At 47.5% G+C, this 25979-nt stretch overlaps 1 protein-coding gene across 1 annotated transcript in view; it reads right to left on the reverse strand.

Annotated features, from left to right (window-relative positions):
• Positions 1-25979, reverse strand: part of MSH4 (mutS homolog 4) — a 1513152-nt gene that overhangs the window by 1359729 nt on the left and 127444 nt on the right. The window contains exon 5 of the mRNA XM_078673412.1: positions 23471-23581. Coding sequence (XP_078529538.1) covers positions 23471-23581 — 111 coding nt within the window. The remainder of the gene's footprint in view (positions 1-23470; positions 23582-25979) is intronic.

A 25979-nucleotide genomic window follows, 5' to 3' on the forward strand; every position in this document is an offset into this window, starting at 1 on the left:
TCAGAAAGCCCAGGTACCTTATGCCACCCTCGACCTTTTCAAACTGCAATACCAGTGACGTTATTTACCTGATTGAATGCCCTTGTCCTAAAGTATACATTGGTCAGACAAAACAGAAAATCAAGACCAGAATTGGCCAACACCACAGCCGGGTCCGATGCAAGACATCCAACGCCCCACTGGTCGATCATTTCACGCAAGAAGGTCACACGGAAAATGACATCAAATGGACTGTTCTAAGAGTACTGAAACTGCCACCCCGAGGAGGGGACATGGTTCTCCTACTGAATAAGGAAGAATTACGAATGATAATTCTTATGGACAGTATAAAAAGTGGTCTCAATAGAAATGAAGACTGGACCGCTCTGTTGTAACCATGCTATGTGTTGGTTCTAATAATTTCGCTTTCCTTCAGAAATAAGCTAATTGCCTAGAAAAAGTGGTCTCTATAGAAATGTAGACTGTACCGCTCTGCTGTAACCATTCTTTATGTTGGTTCTAATAATTTCGCTTTCCTTTGCGCTTAACTGAAATGAACTAATTGCCTGGAATAGTATATCCTGTAGATTTAATTGCATGCCTATTTCACCACGCTCACTTATAATCTTATTCAGATACTATTGCACCATTACCTTCCTAACACCTCCCTATCCCCGCCACACGTAAAATTATGCTCTGTCCCACCAGGTCCATGCGCATGTCTCTAGGAGTTATTGACTCCTCCGAGATGTCACAGCATTGTCGCCAGCATGACGCGTTGATTCACTGACTCATCCAAGATGGCCACCGCAATGTTCCATCACGTTTACGCCCTCTCCAACCAATATGGCCGCTCCCCGCAATTGCATTTAAGCTCCTTGCACGCCCCGGTGCACTTCGCTGATACGAGCCATTGTGCCAGATCGCGTTCGTGGGACGATTGATCTTCATTGATAAGGTAAGCCGGTAGTCTCCCTCCTGGTGGTTATCCCCTTGCAAATAGAACCACCTAGGCAGCATCCCAACTACCTCCCCTTCTCTAGGAATCCCCGCAAACCACTGCCAAGCTGAATCAGCGCTGATAATGGTATAAACCAAGATCCTGGACTAACAACGCAGCGGTACCCTGGTAAGCAACACACATATAGACCTGGTACCATGGTAGGAATTCCGGGCCCCCCCTGTCCCTAATAGTCACCTTGTTTTTACCAGACTATCAGGTCCTGGTTCCCTCCACTTCCTGGAAACCCTGGAACAAGAGGAACTAATATTCCAGAACAGTACCTCGATCCCTATCGTGTGGCGAGTTAGACGTTGGCGGCCAGCAATCTGCGACGCTACGACCATTACTCCTCCTGTCAGGTAAAACAGCCCCTGTAATACCGTGGTATAACACTTGCCCCTCCTACCTTCGAGCGCTCACCCTGCTCCTTCACCATAGGTTCAACAAAAGTGCAAACCCCCGGACTACTGACCGGTGTGTTGATCCTACCCATCCTTGACCCTCTCAGCTTGAAGGTGAGACCCTTCTCCCTTCCACTACCCGCCAAATCCCCAACGTGTTAATGACCTCACCTTAATCACTTGACACAATCACCCGTCCTAGCACTCGGATCAATTGTCACTCTCGTATCACAATAATCAATTGTTTTTGCTGGTTGAGTGACACGTTACGCCATTCACGCATGGATGGAAGCTCGCCATATTAAGCATGACTCATCAGACTGCTATTGTCTAAACGTTGCAGGTTCGTACTCTTAATATTGTTTTTTGTCTCCCCTTGTCTCCCCATGAATTCCTAACAGGGTTATGTTTAACAATCAGGCAATGTAATTTTAGTCCTGATGATGATCCTTTATTGTGTACAGGATCGAAACGCCGTCGACATTTTATGTAGTTTCACACTCGTTTTCCATTGTGTTACCCAATTGTGTTCACTACATGTGGTCAGCTTGATCAAACTTTAATTTAATACCAGCGCCCACCCAACCCTAGAATTGCCTGCCAATTCCCCCTGTATGTATATATTTTGGGGGTTTTCCTTCTTGTGTTATATGTACTTGATAAAGGATTGTATCCCACTGTATAATTGTTCACCTTATTTTGCCAAATCAATTATATTGATTAAATCATTGTCCGGCTGGAATAGTTTTTCTTATAGCACATTGTTGTCTATAATTCATTAATTGCCCTACATGTATTTTGCTTTAGTTAAGGACCTGTGTTGCCTAGTATAACCCTCGACCTCAGCTCAAATCCTTGCTTGGCACTGGTGCTGAAATTGGTGTGAACACCTTCCACCGGTTCCTGCACATAGCATCGAAGAGGTCAAGGAGGATCAGACCAAATATAATTGGACACAAGCAGAGCTGAGGGAGATAGTTTAAGAGTTATACTGCTTCTGCGGGGCTACCCCCCCTCGGTCAGGCTATGACTATGGCATTCAGGCTGGCCACTGGCACACTGCCTTTGGAAAGTCTTCCGCTCCCTGACAATCTTGACCGGTCTGTCATTCATATCGTGAACGTGCAATGGGTATCACCTCATAATTACAAAGTGCTGTGAATGTGCACGCAAAGGTATGGAATGCTATCCATGAGCGCCGGTTACCTTACCTATTCAGCCTGTCATAGCCTCTCTCTGTTTACTACCCAAGGCACTGCCTAGAACGTGCCCATCTATTGTCGAATCAGTGCTTCCCTTTGCTTAAAGTGAAATAAGCCACCATTCTAGCTCTGTTGCATAGCCAACCGAGGGCTATCCGCCCTCGTCCATGGTTGCCCAGGTGTCCGATCGCTCTGTGTGACAATTACATAATTTCCGTTTAACTGTAAGGCTTTCCGCCCTCAATCATAATGGCCCAGGTGACCGATTGCTCTGTATGACATTTTCATAATTTCATTGCCAATGTAAGAACATTCTAATGACTACAGGACTTTTTTGCGAGCAAAACCCACAATGATATGGTGCATGTACACCCATGCAAGCTACCCCTGCACATTGCAGAACAAGGTGGTCGAGACACCCTATAAAGGGGGGGATTCGGTGATGCAACGTGTGGTGGAGTTCGTCAACCCTATCGGAATTGTAATTGAGTATAATGTCTATTCAAGATAGCACGGTGTGGGGAAGTTTTGCCAGCATGTTGTGGCTGTAGCCGAATTTGTATTTCTGATCACGCAAAGACGAAACTGGCAATTCGGTGGTTTGCCCCGAACCACCAATGACTCAGCCCAAGCCAAAACTCAAACCTGGTACCCTGGCTCCATAGTAGTGATCTCGAGCCGTAGAGCCACCGTCTCGGCCCTATGACGCCTACCTCTTGACTTCTTAAAATCTGTAACCCTGCATACAAAGAATCATAGAAACAAAGAAGGCCTGCAGGGGTGAAGATTGGCCTGGGGGATGTAGGGATTCAAGCCCAGACGGTTTCACAACAGGGAAAGCAAATGCGCATGATCTCTCAGCGTGCAGCTCCGCCCCCATTGCACATACGAAAAGGAGGCACGCCTTCGTCCGAGACGGGGTGGTCCCGTCTTTGCTTTGCCAGCAGGCCATCAACCTATGCTGCGAAAACATAACTAAACAACCCAGGGGCCGAAAGGCAGTCCCCTCAAACAACTCATGTCCAGGACGAGCTTAAGGGAATGGTTCAGCCCGTGCAAGCAAGGGTCCCTGCATCGCTGCCCAACTCGGCTGTTGCTATATCTGCCCATGCAAATCCCGGCAAGAAATCGCAGGAACAACATACCCGCCGCATGACCATGTTTTTGTCGCAGGAGGCCTTACTCTAAATCAGCATCACCGTGGCGTGTATACAAAAGAAGAGCTTTCACTTAAAGCCGCTGACCCCTGACAATGTCGCCGCTCATGGGTTTCAAGCGGAGACTGGAACCCCAGATATAAGCGCACCAGAGCCCGGACCCAGTAGCTGCACTACGAGCAACCTGGCTTCACTCTGGCCAGCCTCGTGGGGTAATGTTGCTGAAGCTCTCCCTAGTTGGTACCCTCTCTGCAAAACTTTGTAATCCTGGCAATATAACATTGTGGTGAATTGTAAATGCGCGCTCTAGTCACACTGATCCTCGATCAACAAGACCCTCATTGCTGCGTCTTCTCGGGGCAAACCCGGTACCGATAAAGGCTGATTCACCGTACACCATCGTTGGAGGAGACGCCGCCATACTGGCACCGATCCCCCGTTCGGTCCCCCAGAACCTACATCGCTGTGACCCCCCAAGAGTGCTAAGGCTTTCTTCAAGGTTTCGTCGCACACCCCACTCGAAAGCTGGGATCGCTATACAGACAGAAAGCTGCTCATGCCTTCTACGAGGTATCGGCTCACACACCACTCACTAGCTGTGATCGTTATGCCAAAGGGAACTGCTCGTGCTGCCTTCAAGATATCAGTGTGCACACCCACTCAGAAGCTGGGATCATTACACCAAAGGGAAACTGATCGGACTTTCCTCAATATATCGTCGCACACACACCACTCAGAAGCTGGGATCATTATGCAGACAGGAAACTGTCCAGACTTTTATCGCGGTATCAGCGCACTCAACTCAAAAGCAGTTCATTATACAATGAAAAGATGCTCAGGCTTTCTTCGCGGTATCAGGGCACACACAATTCAGAAGCTGAAACAGATGGAAAATACTCAGGCTTTTTTCACTGTAACCGCGGGCACCCAGCTCACCCGCTGGGATCCATATACAAAAGGAACTGTGATTTAAGAATCCGGCGCCAAAGCACCTCACTATGGAATCAAGAGTGCCCGGAACCCTTCTGTTTGGTTGAGATTTTGCGTCGAACAAACCCCACCTACAATTTATAACCGTATTAGCCACCTTGGAGCCAGCATCTCGCCACTGAATTAGTGGCCCACCAATTCTGCCAAAGTAACATTGCGGGCTTGACAACACCCTACAACTGATTCGCCGGGCACCGTTCCTTAGGCGTTGATACCGCTCCCTGCGACCTAGGCCTACACGACAACACCCGATATACAACCTTCATGCGCCCCCTTGGAAGCTGCCTCTCACCCTTCAATTCCGCATGCGCTCAACAACACTCGCTGTTACCCCTATACGAAATAATAAGTGAATGCTGGTTGTCCCTGATTATTCTTCCCCAAGGATGAAATACCACTCGAAGTAGTAATAACAAACCTCGGAACCATCCTCTTCGAGCACACCGCCTATGATCACCAACTCGAGCCAGTAACCACTCGCCCAGCAAACAGGCATCAGCATGCCACAACCGAGACCCCGACGCAATCTCTACATCTCCCTGCCTTACATCCACAAATACAACCACAAGGCGGGCGGGGAGAGGGGGAGGGGCTTAATCCATGCCGATGCAATGCGGTCCCCCACGCCTAATAAGCTAACCCTGTTACCGAATGCTGCTAACAGCCGCCCCGTCAAACTCACCAATGAACGTTGGCAAACCGGGCCAACCTGCCCTTGCATGGAGCCACAGCCGTGCACATAGGGCAGCCGCCTCTGTTCCATGTCGTCTGCGCAACACAAGGTCTCCAATGAGAAACCACGACCCCACTCCTTGGCCAGAACCCGCGAGTAAAACCGCTGCACCTCGAGCCGCCAGCCCAGGATGCCACTGCCTAATACGGCGAGGCTGGTGGCGGGCGCTGCGTCCCAGGGGAACCAACATCTGCAGGCTCGGCCTAGCACCATAAAACGCAGCTCGTGGGTGAGGGTTTGAAAGGCGCGCTACTGGCTGCGCAATCGGCTGACCCCCCCTCGTAAGCAGCGTAGGGCCCACACACTCACCGGCACAAAGCCCGATACCAGACCACGATTCGACGGCTTCACGATGAACAAACAGCGAGGCAGGCCGGACATCATCGCGGGAGGGACAAAGACGGCGTGTTCCCGCGAGGCAGCGGCCGCGCGTGTCCGGGCGAGCAAAGAGGTCGCCAGCGTGGTGAGGGGGGCATAAATACCCCTTCAACCCGCCCACCGGACATGACGTGGCCCTGCCTGGGCCCAGGAGGTGACTCAGCAAGAGTCCCCGCCCATAGGGGAAAATGGAGAGGGGTAAGGAGCGCCCGATGGTACTAAAGGCCACCCTCTTGAGTGGCCTCCTGCGGTGGCCTCGGGCAGCCGCAGAGTGGCTTACGTAAGCATTTGAGGTGAATGTAGGTAAAACAGCCATATTTGTATTGCACTTTTAAAGTGAATTTCCATTGGGGAGGTTAATACTAGGTCCTAATTTAATAAATAATGCTATTTGTTTTATTTACAATGAGAAATGAGAAAATACTGAATGAGCCATCGGTAAAGGGAGGAGTTGGAGCTTAAAAAAACAGGTGCGAGAAGTATTTATGTTTTACAGACTTCCCCATCTATTGAACCCTATCTGAAGATCGTCGCTAAGCCGTTTCACCGCTTTTTGTTGATTAGATTCAGGTTCTATATAATCCATCTCACCTTGGGTACATTCCCGCAATGGGGGAAACCGGAAGACACCGCACCATGCTCCTGTGAAAGTTTCTCTACACAAGACACACACCATCTTATAATGTTTTGTGAGCACTTTTCCGAGGCACGTAAAAAAAATGTAAACCCTATATTACAAGAAGCCGGATTTGTTCAAGTAAGGCCCGCGCTCTTACATTTGCAAATGCTGAGTAGCGTGCGTGTCATCTTCAGCGTAGCAAGCTTTTTAGTGGCTGCAGCCCGGGTAAATAATAAAAGACTTATTAGCATGTAACAGCATAGTAGGAAGTAGAGGGGGCCTACGGTTTCTAAACCTAAAGAAATATAATTATGCACTTTAAATTGTAAATACTGTACCCCAATTTCTTTGATATGAGCTAAAGTGTTTGTCTTAAACATTGGCCTATTAATTGTTTCATCTACGTGTTGTAAATACTGTACATACATGAACGATAACAAACAAATGCTTATTTATTCCTTTTTAACTATTTTAATTATTTTATGTACGGTGGATGTATGTATTGCTGCTTCTTTTATGATTTTAATTAATCGAAATAAAGATTTTTGACTGACTGATTGAATGAGCGGTACAAAAGGGGGTGGTGATGGACGGAGCATCTGAATCAATCAAACACTCACACCCAGTCAAAAGATCTGGGTTTAATCCATCACCGTTCTTTAGCCCACTCAGTTCTGACATGGCTATATGCAAATCAGTCTGACCCTGCGCCTCATGGGAACAGTCCAGCCCGAACTGCCAAGCCATGTCTTCCCTGGACCGGAAACAAGCTTCAGCCATGAATGAGCCATCAGCTTTTGAAGGTGTAAACTTGCAGGTTAAGCCGATAAGTCCGAATCCTTTGACCAATCTCACCAGAATGGTAACGCCTCAGCGCACACACTGCAGCACACAGCGCAGCCTAGAAGAGAGAGGCGAGCTGCGAGAACTCCCTGAATGTGTCCGTACTGAGGCGCTTTAAGACCCTTGTGCTGTCACTCTCAGTAGCAAAGGGAAGGGGCACTACGGTAGAGGGTTGGCTCAGGCGAGACGTAAAAAGGTGCCCAAGCGCTGCTGCCTTCACCGCGAGGCGACCGTGTCAGATCTGGTAAAGAATTTAATGTCACAAGACCAGTGGTCGAAATGGGGGGAAAAAGTAGAGGAACTGTGGACCGAGGTCAGGGGGCGGGACCAACCTGAGGATTAGCTCAGTGGGCGGAGGCAGAGGTGTGACCAGAAAGAGCAAATCATTCAAATTTTTAGTGTTTGTTTGGCATTTCACTACCCAGCTGCAGCTTATTATGTTATTTAATTCAGCCAATGGATACACGTTTATTTCAGGTTTAATATGAGTTATTGACATTAAAAAACATTCACAAAGTGGGATTTGTTTTCAATAACAGAATGTCCCAAATACAATTAAAAGTGAAATCACAAGCCATTTGTCTCCAAGCCATGAAATGTCTGTCATCAGCACTTCCCCCCTTTTCCACAAGTGCAGTTCAAACATGAATGGCAAAATATCCTAGTTTGCAAATGTTTTCTGTACAATTATGGCTCTTCAACATTTGCCAGATAATGCATCACCAGCTGCATAATTTGATGATTTTAACTAATAATTTGTTTGTAGCTCAACCGGATCAAAAGTTACATACAAACGTGACTTATGTTTCTGCGAAGTGGACAGCCCTTTGCAAAGGTTGACTTATCACACTTCTCACTGCTGCATTTGTGTGTTGCACTGCTACTAATAAGGCAAAATCTTTGCAGACTGTTAGCATGTGTAAAAGAAAATATAAATTATTACGCTGCAGCTTTTTTTTGCTGCATAATTTAGTCAACACTGCAGAATAATTTTGTCCTCCATTGCTACATAATTCCAGTGGTCCCAAAGCAGGCAGCACATACTTAAAGTGATTGTGCATGAAGCAGAAAGACCATGATGTTTGTAAACTAAGTTTGGTGTGCGTGCAAATCCAGCATTACCGACCCCTGGTGAGTTACACCTGCTACTGCTGAAACAAGGCCAATAGAGGTACCAATAGCTGCAGCGGACTGGTCTCAAGGGCTAGGCCGGATTTAGGGCTGGTGGAGCCTATGAGCGACAATGTTTGTTGGTACCCCCAATGACTCCCTCCTCCATGGATTCCCTCATTACCACCCTTCAACAGTGCACCTCGAGTCTCCATAACCACTTTCTCGCTCAGATGCTTTTGATTTGATTTACAGCGCCACTGATACCAATGTAGGGTGTCAGAGCACTTTACATCACACACATTACAGAGAGACAATCAATCATATGTGTGTAAATCACTCTCTAGGAAATACATAAGGAAAAGTACTACATGGTGTAGAAGTCACATGACACTATACTGGTAAGCAGTATAGTTTATTAGTGATTTGTCTGGAGAAACACAAACTCTGAATTTAGAACGTAATACCATGGTTGAGGGTTCTCTTTAATAATCAGAATTGATTTTATCTATATGAACACCCTTTGCAACATTAGGATAATCAAACACCGGGCGGAAAAATATAACTCTCTAATGTATACCTTGCAGTTTGATTGCAGCTCTTAGATGACAGTTAATAGCTCACTGTTCAATGTGATCACGGGGGCAACAAATGGGAGACAGACAACAGCAGTCACCGACACCAAGAGAGTGCAATACAATGGAATGACAAATGAAAAACAAACCTAAGGCCTACCACTGGCCACCAAGGATGAGGCGCAGGTGGTAGCCTATGGGTGGTGGAGGGCCTCGAACTTCCTCAGCAGCGGCAGCTGAGGCAGGGAACACACAGGCGGTGCTGTGTGGAGGGGGAGCGACCTACCTGGTGGGGTCAAGGTTCGCTTTGAAGGGAGTCGTGAAAAGGTTTTGAAAAGTTGCCATAAAAGTAGTGAGCTAGTTGTACCTCCGGGGAAATGCAGGGGCGGCCCCTCCGCAATGGTGGAGGAGCGTAGCCCCACTGTCTCAGAGCCAGCAGCAAAAAAAGAATAAAAATATTTCAGTATTGTTTTATTTTTAAGCCGCTGGCTCAGCGAACGTGTACAGTGAGGGGCAAGCCGAGGTCTGGGAAGGGGAGGAGGAGTGCTAGGTGCACTTCCTAAGTACTCATGTGTGTTTGGCCGGCCATCTCAGGCCGACCACAACACACGTGCACACTTAGGTTTCTTTAACCGCTGTATTGAACAGCTGGGTTAGAGAAACCCCAGAGACTCCCTGACCTGAGTGGAGCATCTTTCCAGCCCGCTCAGGCCAATCCACACGCCCCAGAGTCCCAGCACCATAGCGCGTAACGCGGGAGGTGTCCGGCAGCATGTAAGCATAACTTTTTATTTTATTTTTTTATTATAATTGTAAACACTCCCTCGTACCCCCGCATTCCCTCCTGCGCAGAGGGAGAATGGGTCTGGAGTTCAGTATGTAATGGATGGGAATATCCATACTCTTACAGCCTCAAGCAGCCCACTTTAGATATCAAAAGCCATGGAGACCAGGACTGAGCCCAGGGGTACTCCACAAGGCCTGGAGGTGGCAAAGAACCTGGAAGATCCCAATTGGGCAAGGTGTGTTTGAACAGGCAGGCAGAAAGGAAACCATGTCAGGACCTTCTCCCCAGACAAATACGGGCCAGTAGACAAGACAAAAGTGCCCCATGGGCTACTGAGCCAGAAGTTGCTACAAGACGAAAAGAACAAGCAAACAGGCACCACTGGAGGGTTCTTTGTCCAGAGAAACACAATACAGTTTGCTAGGGGCACAAATGGTGATGGGAGAAAAGTATAGGGGTTCTTCAGATTCTTTAGCTCTGCAAATGGTAGCTACTTTTCAGGAACTCGCCTTTTCCCATTATGTGAGCTGCTCGTCGTGATACATTCAATGTAGTTGCCTCAAACCAATTGAACTGTCTACAAAGTATCCCAGGCCCTCTGGTCTAGATTGGCAATTTACTAGACAGGGTATAAAGAAGAAATTTAAAGGGAAAAGGTCTAATGTGGCAATTCATGGATGTAGTCTAATGTCAATTCACAGGAAAAGAGTGTCCAGGTGCAATTCCCAGGATGTGGGTATAAAGTGGCAATTCCCAGGATTTGGGTGTAAAGTGGCAACTAACATTAAAAGGGTTTAAATAGCAACTCTTAAGAAAAGGGTTTAGGTGAAATTAATAGGAACAGGGCTTAAATGGCAATGTGTAAAGAGTTGAAAATGAATTCATAGGAAACGGGTGTAAAATCATGGTAAATTCTTGGGAATAGGGAGTAATGTTCCAATTCAAGGGAAAAGGGCTTTCAAGTAACAATTAGTTTAAAAGTGGAAAAAGTAAAGTTGGGGAAATTGAGAAAAAAAAATCTTCACAAAGCCTAAAGCTAAAATGGTCTGCTCGGGAATTAGCATGTTTAATGTTTTATGTTTCTCCTACAAGCAGTGCTTTAAGTGGGCGGGTACTCACAAGTACTGTACTTCTCTGAGCACGAGCAATACGTTTAAAAGGAGAGTCCCGGCACTTCTTGGTAGCAACTAGGTCCTGTGTGATAGTAAGTATCTGTACTTTTCGTTTTCCATTTTAAACACTGCAAACGACCCATTCTCCTGCAAAAATGATCGAAAGGCTCAAATATTGTTGAGCACGCATAAGCATGTGAGGCAGCTGGCAAATTGTGTTTCTTCATGATCTAGGAATGGCAGGGTGGTATTTTATCTGCAGTCACAGAATGAATGAGAATAGTGATGGTCACTGGTTTCACTCAAATCAGGTAGGGGTGTCATGCGCCGAGCACAACCTCAAAAAGGTGATGGAAAGGACTCTGGTCCCCGTTCCATTCCGTAGTTTTTAGCTCTTCCGTTAAATTACAGACAGGGACCAACCATGTGGAAATTAGCCTAGTTTCCGGTTCAAAGGGGACAACTCACCTCCTGCAAGTGCAAAAAGCATCTTTACCCATGCACAGATTTACATTTTGTGGTGTGCTCCTTGAGCGCAGCCGCCATGGCCTCATGTATCACACAAATTTGCTATTCATCTGGGCACAGACCGAGGAACCATGTAGGTGTATGGTGTCAAAACAAAGAGATGGGGCAGATTGTAGCCGTTTCTTTTCACAATGTATCAGTGCAAATCATAAATTCAGAGGACAAAAGGATATTTATTATTCACACTTGTAACAGTGTTGAAAAACTGTTAATGTTGCACAGGCACTAGAGTACTTGTTTGGACGAAGATAATTTAGGGCATTTTATTCTCAGTGAGTTTGTCTGCATTAACGGAGTCTCCCCACATGCACTCTGAGTGCGTTAACCTTGAACGCATACCATGTGTATCTACTCTCACATGGGGGGGGGGGTGTGGGGGCTAAGAAAAATATCAGTGGGGGGCTGACTCTTCTAGCAATATGCAGAGTGGAGATGCAGGGGCTCTAAGAAGGGCTGAAAAGCAACAAAGGCCTAGTTAGCAAGTTAATGGTCTTCTAAAGACTTGTGAAGTGCTCGGGTGCGGCTGCGTGTGTGCCCGGGAAGCTGTCTCAGGCGGGCTGACACACACGGGTGGGGGCAGGGGGTTGGGGACTTCAATGGGCATTGCAAGTCTTCTGGGCAGGAAACATAGTCCTTTTCCTTCTCTGCCAGTCCTGCCTCCCCGACCTTCCACGATCGGCAAGCCTTATCTATAGGCTTGTGCTATTTCTGTCCCTGGGACGCGTGTTTAACTAAAGAAGTAGGGGAACGGACTCGGCTAAATGAAAGAAGTAGGGGCACGCCGTGCCCTGCCGATCCCGCCCACTTCAACCACTGCACAAGACATAAAAACTGAATCCTTAAAAATGTGCGCTGCCGCTCCCCCCGTCAAGTGCGAAGGATCTGTCGAGCTAGTCCTGCAGCCTATGCAAAAGGAAGCAAACGGGACAGTGCCACAAGAATATCCCAGAGTGCTGGTAAAATACTCAAGCAGTGGTCTGAAAAAAAAAAAACATTCCAACTAAAAAATGCACATGCACAAAATGACTTGTGTCGAAGTTTCGTTTTTCTTTTAGTAAAATTATAAAAATTAACAAATGGCTTTGGGTACGTAGATCAATACTACTTGCTTCTTCAGCCTACCCTCTCTGCTGACCGGCAGCCACCTCTGTTAAACACAGACGGACACCGATGCTGACCCTGTGTTGCCTCTTTTAGCTGCAAAGAGACCTCAGCGCTGACCGGAAACCGCCTGTTTGCAGCAACGATCACTCTACTGACCCCAGTCCCCTCCGCTTCCGCACTGACTGTGCAGACGTCAGTCTCCCCTGAGTTCTTGCATGCTCTAGAATTTCACTGTCTCGGTTTAGACATCTGCTGAGTCAGGGCTGCGGATAGTTTGTAAACGCTTCATAACAAGCGCTCGCCATGACATATACTTTTCTGTTTTTCTGCCGTCCCACTTGGATGGCATGGCCAGCTTTCCTTCTGAAAGGGGGTCTCGACGTCCTCCAATGGGTGCTTTCTACCTGAGCAGTTGGAGTCTGGAGGAGACTCTTCATCTCGGTGACTGTTGCAGGAGATCCAGTACCCAGAGTACTGGTGCGGCACGGCTCCGGTAGGACCTGGTGTCCCACACCTTGGTGTGGCTTCAGAGCATGTTTGGTCTGGGTGATGCATCGGGGTCGCCGGGAAGCAGCAAATCAGTAAGTCCAGAGCCTGCGGTTCAGTTGCTGCTGATACAGGGGACTAGAGCCTCTACTCCTAGGGAGGTTCTCTGGTGATTTACCGAAGGCAGAAGAGGCTCCAGGATTCTAGATGTAGGGGAGGCAGCACAACCACAATTGTTGAGTCCTTGAGGCAGCAGGCAGGGTTTGGTGCAAATTATTCTGCAGCAGGGCTTCAGTTCTTGGGCAGCTCTTATTTGTCCTTATCTTCTTCTTGTCAGACGAATCCAAGTTCCAGGTCCAGGGATGCCACCTAAATACTAAGTTTAGGTGTGTTAAAGGGGGAGACAGGTAGTAGCCAATGGGCTACCTACCTTTAGGGTGTCTACGACCTCTAAGTGACCACTTCTTATGGGAAGGGGCACTACCGTAGCCACAATAGGTTGTTTTCCCACCATCTCAAGATGGTGGATTTTCAAAAGTGGGGTCTACATCGCCTGCCACACCTCTGTGGTGCAAGCTGAATATGGACACTCCTCCTCATCTAAGGAGTAGTTTCTTACCTGTAACTCCAGTTGTAGTAGGGGTATCTCTGTTATAGTCATAATCTAGTGAATAGTCCCGTTCATGTGCGGGGACCCAGGAGCAATCAAAAATAATCTCTTAAGCTGTCTTCTTTGCAGTCCTGCATAGACACTTAAGAGAGAATTTAAGACAAATAATGCAGCCTATAAATGCAAGGCTACACTGTCCAGTACTTAAACTAGAAATGCAAAGGATATTCCACCAATATCACATTTAAACCTGTCTGCCAGGTTTCACAATGGAAAACACTCACGCCCCCCCCCCCCTTCACCAAATCCTTGGAATGATAGAGAGGAAGGGCAGGACAGACAAGCCCCCATAGGCTGTCATTATGTGGCTTAAAAAGGGATACCGTGCCTTTAAGAAAACGTTCCAGAACTCTCCTGGTATCCCAGAATGCACAGCAACTCCCTCCACTTTCAGTTCTTTTTGGCTGTGTATACAGCTAGACCTGTAGCATTCATCATTTTATCCTTTTCTCCACCGGGGAGGAGGGCGGGCGCTTATGACTATAACAGAGATACCCCTACTACAGAACTGGAGTTACAGGTAAGAAACTACTCCTTCTGTAGTAGGGGATCTCTGTGTATAGTCATAATCTAGTGAATCGAATGGCAAGCCCATCCAAAAAACAACCTGACGGTGGAGAAAAATAAGGCAACACCACTGCTGTGCAAACAGATTTCTCAATGAAGCCTGCCCAACCTGAGCATCTGCCCTGGCATCTGAATCCAGACAGTAATGCTTAGCAAAGGTATGGACCGACTTCCAAGTGGCAGCCTTGCAGATCTCTGCAATGGGAACGTTACGAAGCAAAGCTGTCGTAGCCGCTTTTCCCCTGGTGGAATGAGCCTTAGGCTTACCTCCTACGGTCTTATTCGTTTTCTGATAACAGAGCTGGATACAAAACACAATCCACCTAGAGATGGACTGTTTCGAAGTAGCCAGATCAGTCCTAACCGACCCATAGTTAACAAACAATTGGTCGGATCTGCGAATGTCTTTGGTTTTATCCAGATAGAATTTCAACACCCTTCTGACATCCAGGGAATGAAGAGACCTTTCCGCTGGAGTAGAAGGATTCTGGAAAAAAGTCGGTAAAGTTATAACCTGATTACCATGAAAATCAGAAATCACCTTGGGAAGGAACTTAGGGTGAGTACGCATAACAACCTTAGCAGCATGAAATACAGTATAAGGCTCCTGGCAACACAATGCCTGAATCTCACTCACCCTGCGGGCCGATGTATTGGCGTCGAGGAACACCGCCTTCCAAGACAGGTGCTGCAGTGAAGCCTTGTGAATAGGCTCGAAAGGCTCCTTCATCAGCCTGGACAGCACCACATTCAGTTCCGATGCAGGCGAAGGAAGCCGAACAGGAGGGAACACCTTCTTTAACCCTTCCAAAAAATCCTTAATCACAGGAATCTGGAAGAAGGATGTCTGTGAAGGGCATTTTCTGTATGCAATTCAATGCCGCCAGATGAACTTTAATGGAATGGAAATTAAGTCCAGACTGAGATAAATGCAGAAGGTATGGAAGGATGACATCTTCCTTGCAGGTCGTCGGATCATAGTTCTTAGACATGCACCAGATGCAGAATCTCTTCCATTTGTAAGCATAAGAGGTCCTAGTAGATGGCCTCTTAGCCTCCTTCAATATGTCCATGCAATCCTCAGGAAGATTCAAGTGGCCATACTGCACTATCACAGGAGCCATGCCGCCAAACTCAACGACGAGAGGTTGGGGTGCACCATCTGTCCCCCGAACTTCGTGAGAAGGTCAGGCCTACACGGCAGTCGCATGTGAGGAAGGAGAGACCGGTGCAGCAGGTCCGTGAACCACCACTGTCTGGGCCATTCCGGAGCAATGAGGATCATCCACGCCCTGGACTGGGACAGCTTGATGAGCACCGCCGGAATCAGGGGAATGGGTGGAAAAGCATACAGAAAGCTGTTCGACCAGTTGATGCATAACGCATTCCCCAGAGTCCCCTGCTGATAATACCTGGATGCGAAGTCTCGGCATTTCCTGTTTTCGGCGGTGGCGAACAGATCTACGTCTGGAGTGCCCCACCTGGCGAAGACGTCTTCGAGTACTTCGTCGTTTATGACCCACTTGTGGTTTTCCTGAATCAGTCTGCTGAGGGCGTCCGCCTGAGCATTCTGCACACCTGGCAGATGGGTGGCCGTTATCGTTAATCCTCTGGCTAGCAGCCAGTGCCAGATCGCCTGTGCTTCCTGTGACAGAGTGCGCGATCTCGATCCCCCTTGCTTGTTCAGATAATACATTGTGGTCGTATTGTCCATCTGTACAAGCAGAGAGCTGGTCTAGAAGGACGGACGAAAGGCATTCAGTGCCAAGTGAACAGCTCTGAGTTCCAGGAAATTGATGTGGTATGTTGACTCCGTCTGGAACCACAGTCCTTGGATCTGTAACTGTCCGGAATGCGCTCCCCATCCGTGGAGAGAAGCATCCGTCACGATAGTCTGAGAGGGAATGTACTTGTGGAACGGAACCCCCTTGAGGAGGTTCTCCGCCGAACACCACCACCTCAGGGACTGCTGAGCATGCAGAGACAACTGTATCCTGTTGTCCCAGGTCCCTCGTCTCTGGTCCCACTGATCCTCCAGACATTCCTGCAGCGGCCTCATGTGCAGGCGTGCATGCGGAGTGAATAAGATACAAGAGGCCATCGACCCCAGTAGAGAAGACACCGTCCTCACTGTTGTAGATCGAGCAGTTGTGAGAGTCTGAGCCTTCCGTAGGATCGATAAGCGTCTCTCCTCCGAAGGACACACGCTTGCTGACAACGTATCGATCGATGCCTTCAGGTATTGTAGACACTGGACAGGAGTCGGGACCGACTTGGACATGTTGATATGCAAACCCAGCTGGCTCAACAGAGCGGCTGTCCTGTTGAAGTGTAGTTGTGCTTCCTGGAAGGTCGAGGCTTTGATCAGCCAATCGTCCAGGTATGGGTAGACAAACACCTTGTTCTTTCACAGGTGTGCCGCCACCACCGCCATGCACTTTGAAAAAGTCCTTGGAGCACACTTCAGTCCAAACGGCAGTACGGTGTACTGATAGTGATTGGTGCCGACCAAGAATCGCAGAAACTTCCGGTGTTTCCGTGTGATGGGCACATGGAAGTACGCATCCTGCAGGTCTATAGCGCAGAGCCAGTCTCCCCTTTGTAGTGGAGGGTAAATCTGGTGCAAGCATAGCATGCGGAATTTCTCCCTGCAAATCCATTTGTTTGCTTGTCGCAAATCCAGAATGGGCCTGAACTCGTTCTTGTCTTTCTTGCGCACCAGAAAGAAGCGTGAGTAAAGATCCTTTCCCCTTTGAGACATAGGTACATCTTCGATCGCCCTACATCTTCGATCGCCCTTTTCCTTAACAGGGTATCGGCCTCCGCCTGGAGCTCGCGTAACTGGTACTGCGAGCAAACCGGTGGGATCGCTGGAGGCGGGCTGATGAAACGAAGACTGTATCCATTGCAAACAATATTCAGCACCCACTTGTCCTGAGTAATGTTTCTCCACTCTGCCAGGTAATGTTGGATGCTTCCCCCCCACCGGAGCGGTTAACGGACGAGGGGGAAGTAGCACCTCAGGGCTTAGACCCGGCCGGGCCCTTATTCGCTGCGGAGGACTGCTGTCCACCTCTGCCCTTCTGGCGCTTCTGGAACGGTCGCCGCTGGTATTGCTGCTGCTGCTGTTGCTGCTGACCAGCTGTCGACCCTGTCCTCTGCCCCGTACCGCCGTTGGAACGGGCGGTAGGTCTTCCTTTGCTCCTTCGGCTTCTCTAACCCGACAGCCGTCAGGTCACTCCAGAAAAGGGCAGATTGGCGACCCTCTGTTGAGCTTCGGGCTTCAGCGACGTCAAACGCAGCCAGGCGTGTCGGTGCAGGTTAATACCGTGGCAGTACCCGTGGGCTGCCAACAGCGAGGAATCTGCCATGGAGCTGATTATCTGGTTAGAGACCATCATCCCCTCCGTAAAGATCTCCTGGAAGTCCGCTCTACGTTCTCTGGGCAGATGTTCTGCGAACTGCTGCAGGGACTCCCACAATGCTCTATCTTACTGCCCCAACAACGCCGAGGCACTGGCGGCCTTCACAGACGTGGAGGCCATACCACATACTCTCCTGCCCGCTGAGTCCATTAATCGACTCTCCTTGTCAGGAGGCACCGTCGATGATGGCGCGGTGGAATGTTCTTCCTAGCTGCCGTCACTATCACAGAGTCCGGTACAGGATCCACACGCAGAAAAGCAGGGTCCGACTCAGGGGCCTTGTACTTCTTTTGTAGCCTCGAGGGTGCAGACTTCGTAGAGGCAGGCGTAAGGAAGAGGTCCATGGCTGGTTCTTCTAGCCCTGGCACCAAAGGTAGTAGAGGACGAGACAGCTGCTTTTTATGTAGGGTCTCGAATATAACTGAGGTTGAGGGCGTAGGAACCGTCAGCATGATGCCCAGTTTTGCCGCTCCTCGCAACAAGACCTCCTGAAAGGAGGCAATGTCGTCCACCGGAGACACCCTCGTCCGAGGGGAATCCGAAAGCGTCGGGGAATAGTCCCTGGCACTAGATTACTCCGTGCGGCGGGACCTGGACCTGTCTCTCCTGTGACGTCGTCTGGATCTAGTAGACGACCGCCGATCATCTCTGGACCTGCTCCGTCCGGAGCGGGACCTCGGTCTCCTTGGTCTTGGCTGATCCACTGGCCGTACAGGCGCGGGTTATGGAGGCTGAGGCGGCAGCTTAGTCCTTGGAGGGCCTGAGGGTGGCGTAGGTAGATGTAATGAGTAGGACCTCGGAGGAGGAGGTGGAGGAGGAGGAGTTGGAGTCCTCGGAGGAGGTGTAGGTGTCCTCAGAGGCGGAGAAGGTGTAGGTATCCTCGGGGGAAGGCCCCTAGGTAACGGAGGAGGCGGTGTTGCATGCCTAGAGGGTGAGTAGGCTTGTGAGTACCCCGAGCCCGGGGACTTTTCCACCCTCTGTTTCTTTGGCTTCCGTACCCTTGAAGGAGACCTTTAGGCCGACCGTTTCCTTGACGAGCGACGGTGCCGCCGCGACCGTGAGCTCGTGGTCGAAGAAGAAAGGCTGATAACGGAGCCTTGGGACTCTGTCCTAGCCTTAGAACGTCTTCGGTACCTGGACTCCCTTCTTCTTGCCTCCAATCTGGTTCTCGACGTCGAACGCGTCGACGCCGACCTCTTCGACGTCGAAGATCTCTTTCTCGACGTCGAGGAACGCCTCCTCGACGACAAACGCCGAGTCGACGACGACCGGCGGTGTCACCTCGACGGCGAGCACCGGCATCTGCGAGACCCCTCTCGACGTCGGTGGTACCTCGACGATGAAGTTGTCTTAGACGTCGACCTCGTCGGAGGTCTCGACGTCAATCCCCTCGACGTCGAACGACGACGACGCTTCGACCCAGAGCCCTGGGGAGACCGGGAACACACCGTAGTCATGCCTCTCGACGCCGACGTCGAGGCCATCGACGTCGACGGAGAACGATGTTGTTTTCTGGCCTTTTCCTTACTGGGGGGCCTCCGCATGGGCAGAGGAAGGAGCCCCTTCATGCCCAGACCCACCTTGGTCACGCTGTCTTCGCTTCTCCAATCCGTGAATCCGAGTCTTCTCCCTGTCCCTCAGGGTCCTGTTGGAGAACTGTTGGCAGATCTCGCAATCCTCTGGGACATGAGAAGGGGGCAGACAATGAATGCACACACTGTGCTTGTCTGATTTGACCTTCTTTCCAGTACTCTGGACACCTATCAAATAGGGATGGCATATTTGATGAAAAGAGTGGCTAAACTTACTAGAAAAACACCAGCAAGAGCAGAAAGGGCCAAAAGACGTCGAGTGAAAACACTCTGAACACTTTTCAAGTGTAAAAAAGATTAGAATAACACTCAAAAAGGGAGAGATCAATGCTCCAGGGTCCTGCTAGCAGGAGCCGGAAAAAAGAACTGAAAGTGGAGGGAGTTGCTGTGCATTCTGAGATACCAGGAGAGTTCTGGAAAGTTTTCTTAAAGGCATGGTATTCCTTTTTAAGCCACATAATGGCAGCCTATGGGGGCTTGTCTGTCCTGCCCTTTCTCTCTATCATTCCAAGGATTTGGTAAAGGGGGGAAGTGTTTTCCATGGTGAAACCTGGCAGACAGGTTTAAATGTGATATTGGTGGAATATCCTTTGCATTTCTAGTTGAAGTACTGGACAGTGTAGCCTTGCATTTATAGGCTGCATCATTTGTCTTTAAATTCTCTCTTACGTGTCTATGCAGGACTGCAAAGAAGACAGCTTAAGAGATTATTTTTGATTGCTCCGGGGTCCCCGCACACGAGCGGGACTATTCACTAGATTATGACTATAACAGAGATCCCCTACTACAGAACTAATGTTCCTGCCTGTCCTCTCGCCAAATGTGGAGCAGGACAGGGAGGCTGGCACCTCCTTCTATCTGGGAAGCCTGGGTTTCACTTCAAAGCTGGCACCGCCTTTGAAGCTTAACGCTCTAGAAGACCATTCTGGCCTGGAGGAGGTGTGAAGCCCCTCTGCCCAAAGAAGGCTTTGTTTCAGGCCTCTGAGAGCACGGGCCCCATGAGGTCAGAAACAAGTCGAGTGGTGGCAGTCTGGCTATGACTAGTCAGAGATCACACCAGTGCTTGGTAGGTTTTCAGGTGACCCTCTAAATGGTCTCCTGTGTGCATGTATTAATAAATTCAACACTGGCAGCAGTGAGGACGTATTGAGACCCGATGTTTGGTGCCAAATATCTTAGTGTAAAGTGAAGTCATCACAGAGCTAAGAAACACACAATGACAAGTATACAGCCCATGTACACTCTATGGCTTCCTGTCCACTTAAAATATCTAAGAATGGCTCAGATATTGTAGGGTCATATCTGCTCATGCAGATATATGAACACACAGGGAATAATGCATCCTGCTTTAAAGCTGTAAGGCCTGGGGCAGGGGTGACTTACCTACACCTCATGCAGCGTACGGGGTATGGCACACACAGGACTGTAAAGCCATGTCGACTCTTCAGTTTTCTCTGCACCGAGACACGCAGCCTGCAATGGCAGTTTGCATAGTCTTGGTGAGGGGTCTCTGAGGTGGCACAATTTGTGCTGCCGCCCCAGTGGACCATCTTCAGTACCTATGCCGTAGGTACCTAGGGACATAAAGGGGTGGCTGAAGTTGTGCCATTCGAGGTACTGTTTTGGGAAAGGAATCTGGCACTGGGAACCTGGTTAACAGGGAGCAAGCGCACTTACAGTTCAAAATTACATCAGGAATCAAGCAAAAAGTGGGGGATAATATGTCAAAAGAGGCACTTTCCTACATGGATGCGGAAATAACTGAGCTCAGTCCTATTCTGTGGAGCTCCAGGGTGCTTTAACGCACATTACCTTATTGTTAATGTTGGTATAAATATGCCTTGCAATTCTGTCCTGAGTGTTCGATAATCTGAACCCCAAACTGCCTCGAGTGCAAGTTATTTCTAAGCTTTGACATTGTCATTCCCTTGTGCACAGCTTTCCCTTTGGACCCCTTTTTTCCTCTGACTCCCTGTGTGATCTTGGGCAGCTCTGTACCCAAAATTCTCTTTACTTTGTCTACTCTGCCACCAGGCCTTTTCCAGAGTTCTTGACACTACGTAGAATCTGGGTTTAAATGAGAACATCTGTCTGATGGCTCTGTTTCGAACAGTGTGGAATAGTTAATCTGAGTACTGCTCATTAAATACATGACTGCATACCCAGATTGTTCCCTCTGCTTTCGTCTTCCTATTCTCTCAGTGTAGGTTTGATCTCTTACATGTTGATGTTTCTGACTGTGTTCTACTTACTCTCTGTCTAAAACTCCCACTAAGCCTCCCTGTGTCAGTCTCCTTGCCTGCCGCCAGACTTCCTCCATTTGGTATTACTGTGATAGCACACTACCTATCAGGCTCTTCTAGACAGACAAATATTCTTGACTTTGATGAGTGGTAGTGACTCGTAAATTTCAGCATTGGATAGTATTGCTACAAGGTGTGTGCCCCATATTTAGATACATAGGTCCTGGTGTACGAGTTAAACATATGCAAAAAGTAGTTGAAAATTCGTGCCAGTTTTTTGCAAATGGAATCTGATTTTTGTGACACAACCGAAGTACCACTATGCTGGTAATGATATAATGAATCAGAGGGGGGTCACAGAACAATCTACTTCTTTAATATTCATTAGTTCCGTGGCCATCAGTGATCCCCTTACAAATAGCTACAATCACAGGGATGGTGGACTCAGTGACGGCTGCCATCTACGGGGCGGGAAAATGGGTGAGTGCGTGAGCGCACATATTTATTTTACATAATTAAAACAAAAGCACTTACCGGATCCAGACAACACAACGCCCTCCTTGCTCCGGATATCTTCAGTTGGGACTGCAGTGAGGGCCCCAGCAAACTCCCTCAACCAATCCTGACCTGCTCATATGCTATTAACCAGCATGAGAGCAGCGCCCCGATTGGTGAGAGTGGCCTCTCTCGGTGCTCCGCAGCGAGCAGGAGGCTTGCACTTGCTCTCAACCCAGATATCTTAAGATTGCTGGGTTGAAAGGTTTAAAGTGCACATGTCTTGCTGGTCGTCACAAGACGGCCGGCCAAGGAGACATGCACACTTTAAACAGTGCACAGGCAGTCCACCCCTGTTGCCACTCAGCAGGCCCTGCCCCATCCTGACACTCAGTTCAGGAAGTGATGATGAAAAATAAAATGGTAATAAATTATCATTTTATTTTTCATCTCTGGGGTTTTGGGTGGCATTTAAGTGGGGCAACGCTCCACTGCTCAAACGGAGGAGCCACCCCTGTGTGGACAGCAATAGACAGCAGGCTACCATCCTTGTAATTGAAATCCAAATACCAAAACAGAAAACTTTTTTATTTTTTTTAAAGCAGTCTGTTTTCTTTCAAAGGAATCAGTGTTGTTTAAAAAAGGAAAAAAAGAAAAAAGGTTTTCTGTTCTGGAAAACCTCAGAGGGAGCCAGCAGTGGTCCCCTGGAACACCGTCTACTCCACTAAGGCTGCCAGCCGGATGTATGACATTACAACGCATGCTTTTACCACGCATGCCTTTACAACGCGGTTTTTACAACGCATGCCTTTACAACGCATAGCGCTTAGGGGTGTTGGATAGTGAATAGTTTAATTTACTATTCCAAAAAAATAGGTTTTGTACATTACAGAAAGGGATTTTGCAATCGTAAACCCAGTGTTTTTGTGATTCACAGGGTTTACGACTGCAAAACTGTTTTGTACATCTGGCCCATAGTTCCATACTTGGTTGAGGGATCATTATTTTAAATTCAGCTATTTTATATGGATATAATGTATATTAGTTTCCTCTGCAAACACCAAGCAGCGAACATGAATGGCTACATTACTTAATGTAACAGGCATCAGGCAATGTTTGAGATAATTAACTATCATGACGACATCCTTTAGCACAGTATAAAATATCAAACTTTATGCCTCATACAGAGAGGTTTGCAGATAGCTGCAGTTATGTATACAATACAGTTTACACTACTGCAGGCCCTAGCACCACCAAAGGGCTGCCATAGTTTCTTGCATGAAGAGTCTTCACAATTATTATGTGGAAAATAGACTTATGAAGTCATATACGTATTAAGTTTGTTACTCAGGAAAATGTTATGTACCGTACATTCAGAATGAGAAATATGCTTAGAACCTTCAGCTAATGTAACATGTTTGAGTTCAAGTAGTACCAACTTAAAAAATGGTTAATTAAAATGTACAATTACCTTGAAGTTTTCTGCTATCAGCTCAAACAGTTTGGTTGCATTTCCCTTATCACAAGCAGTATTTGACATTATAATTTCTAGCGGCGTCAGAATCTTAAGTTTAGTAATAACCTGAAAAACATTTAACAAGACATGCTAAATAGAAAATAAGGGCAAAGCATACCAACATGTAGATTAGGTTTGAACCGTAAATATACTGTACCCATTTTCGTAAAACAGATGCGGTCAGCATAAAAACAGATGTAATTTCCCATTTTACTTTCTCCTCTACAGATATATAACGTTCAAGGTCTGCAGCACAACTCTTATTAGAAGACACCGATTAAGTCTGAATCTGGCGAATGGCCCTCTAGGGAACACTTTGTGGAGCAATGGCTTGCACCTACAGTGCTAGGGAGAAAGGTGTCACAATACAACGAGGTTCCAGGAAGACCTCCCGGTGCCGGTAGCACTGCACAGAACGATTGTGGCACACCTGCTTAACCTCTGGGACAGCCATTATCAACAAGCATTTGCAATGCAATAGGTCTCGCATTAGGAAAGTTTGAGCTATTGGTATTGCAAATGACAAAGTTTTTATTTATGTGTTGGTTTTAAAAATAGCCAAATTAATAGCTTTGTCATTTACAATGCCAATAGTTTTAACTTTCGCAAATGTGACACCTATAGCATTTGTAATGCGATATGTGTTGTATTTACGTGACTTAGATGTATTGACATTACAAATAACAATGACTTAATTTTTTTAAAGAATTAATACTTAAATAAAAGTTATTGTAATTTATAATGGCAATAGCTTAAACTTTTGTAAATAACTTTTGTGAAGATTATGTTCTGTGTATTTTATTGTGAAGAAAATCCAAGAACAGAAGTGAAATATTAACATCTTTTTGTGACATTTGTAATAAAGCTTGAAACATTTAGAGAACATATTTGAACCAGTTGTTGTTGAATGGTTGCACAGATTGATCCTGTGGTGGCGCTGAGTGATGTTGTGGAGGCGACGAGTGATGCTGTGGCGTTCAGAGATGCTGTGGTAGCGCATAGTGATGTTGTGGAGCCCCTGAGTGATGCTGTGGTGGTGCTGAGTGATGCAATAGATAGATAGAGGGAGGTCGATAGATGGCTAGAGGGCGGGCGATAGATAGAGGGAGGGCGATAGATGGATAGAGTGACGGCGATAGATAGATAGATAGATAGATAGATAGATAGATAGATAGATAGATAGATAGATAGATAGATAGATAGAGTGAGGGCGATAGATAGAGTGAGGGCGATAGATAGACAGATAGATAGAGTGATCGATAGATAGATAGATAGATAGATAGATAGATAGATAGATAGATAGATAGATAGATAGATAGATAGATAGATAGATAGATAGATAGATAGATAGAGTGAGTGCGATAGATAGACAGATAGAGTGAGGGCGATAGATAGACAGATAGATAGAGTGAGGGCGATAGATAGATAAGAGTGAGGGCGATAGATAGATAAGAGTGAGGGCGATAGATAGATAAGAGTGAGGGCGATAGCTAGATAGATAGAGTGAGGGCGATAGATGGATAGAGGGCGGGCGATAGATAGATAGATAGATAGATAGATAGATAGATAGATAGATAGATAGATAGATAGATAGATAGATAGATAGATAGATAGATAGATAGATAGATAGATAGATAGATAGATAGATAGATAAGTCCGATAAATGGATAGATCGAGTTTAGAAACAAAACCATGAAGAGATCAAACAATTTTTTTTACAGGTAAATACAAAAAAAACTAAAGGCAACAACATTAAGGGGGAATAAGCAGGAAGTGGGATAAGGGAGGGGGTGGCAAATGGTGAGCACTTTCGCAGCCGCTTTGGTGTTCTCATTGGCCACGCGGCTCACTGAGAACATCAAAGCAGCCGAGAAAGTGCTCCCAAAGGCTGCAGGCTGACTAATGATGCGCGCGCCCGGCGCACATGCACTGTACCTCATCCGCCTGCAGCCTTTGGGAGCACTTTTGAAAGTCCCTTACTATACTCTCTAAAAAACCTTTATAGCTGTAGCCCATTCAGCAGAATCCATCAATGAGAACAGGTCAGATGCCAAGCATGCACATATGATTTATATGTTATTCTAATTTATGTTATGGTGTATTTGCTGTACGCATTACCAATTAGAGTGCATTATTAGTTGAAGAAAGGTGGGCATGGTCTGCTGAGGTTCCAGATAGCCACTACATTTCACTCCCGCTTTGTGCCCTCTTTTTCCACCTACTGAGCCGTTTCTAGCCGCCATGTGCTCATTGAAGCATCAGGCCACAAATTGTAAATATGGGAAGAAGCATTGTGACTGCCTAGAATCGACATAATCAACTAGTGCAGCATGAGCTGAGGGGACTGCCCACCCACATCCCACCACCCACCCTTTTGAGTGGTATATACGCGCTCACCCATATGCAGCTGGTGTCTGCCGCGGTACTTCCAATCAGCCCTACCCAGTGACCTAGGCAATGCCAA

This window comes from Lissotriton helveticus, chromosome 1_2 (assembly GCF_964261635.1).
Source record: "Lissotriton helveticus chromosome 1_2, aLisHel1.1, whole genome shotgun sequence".
NCBI lineage: Eukaryota > Metazoa > Chordata > Amphibia > Caudata > Salamandridae > Lissotriton > Lissotriton helveticus.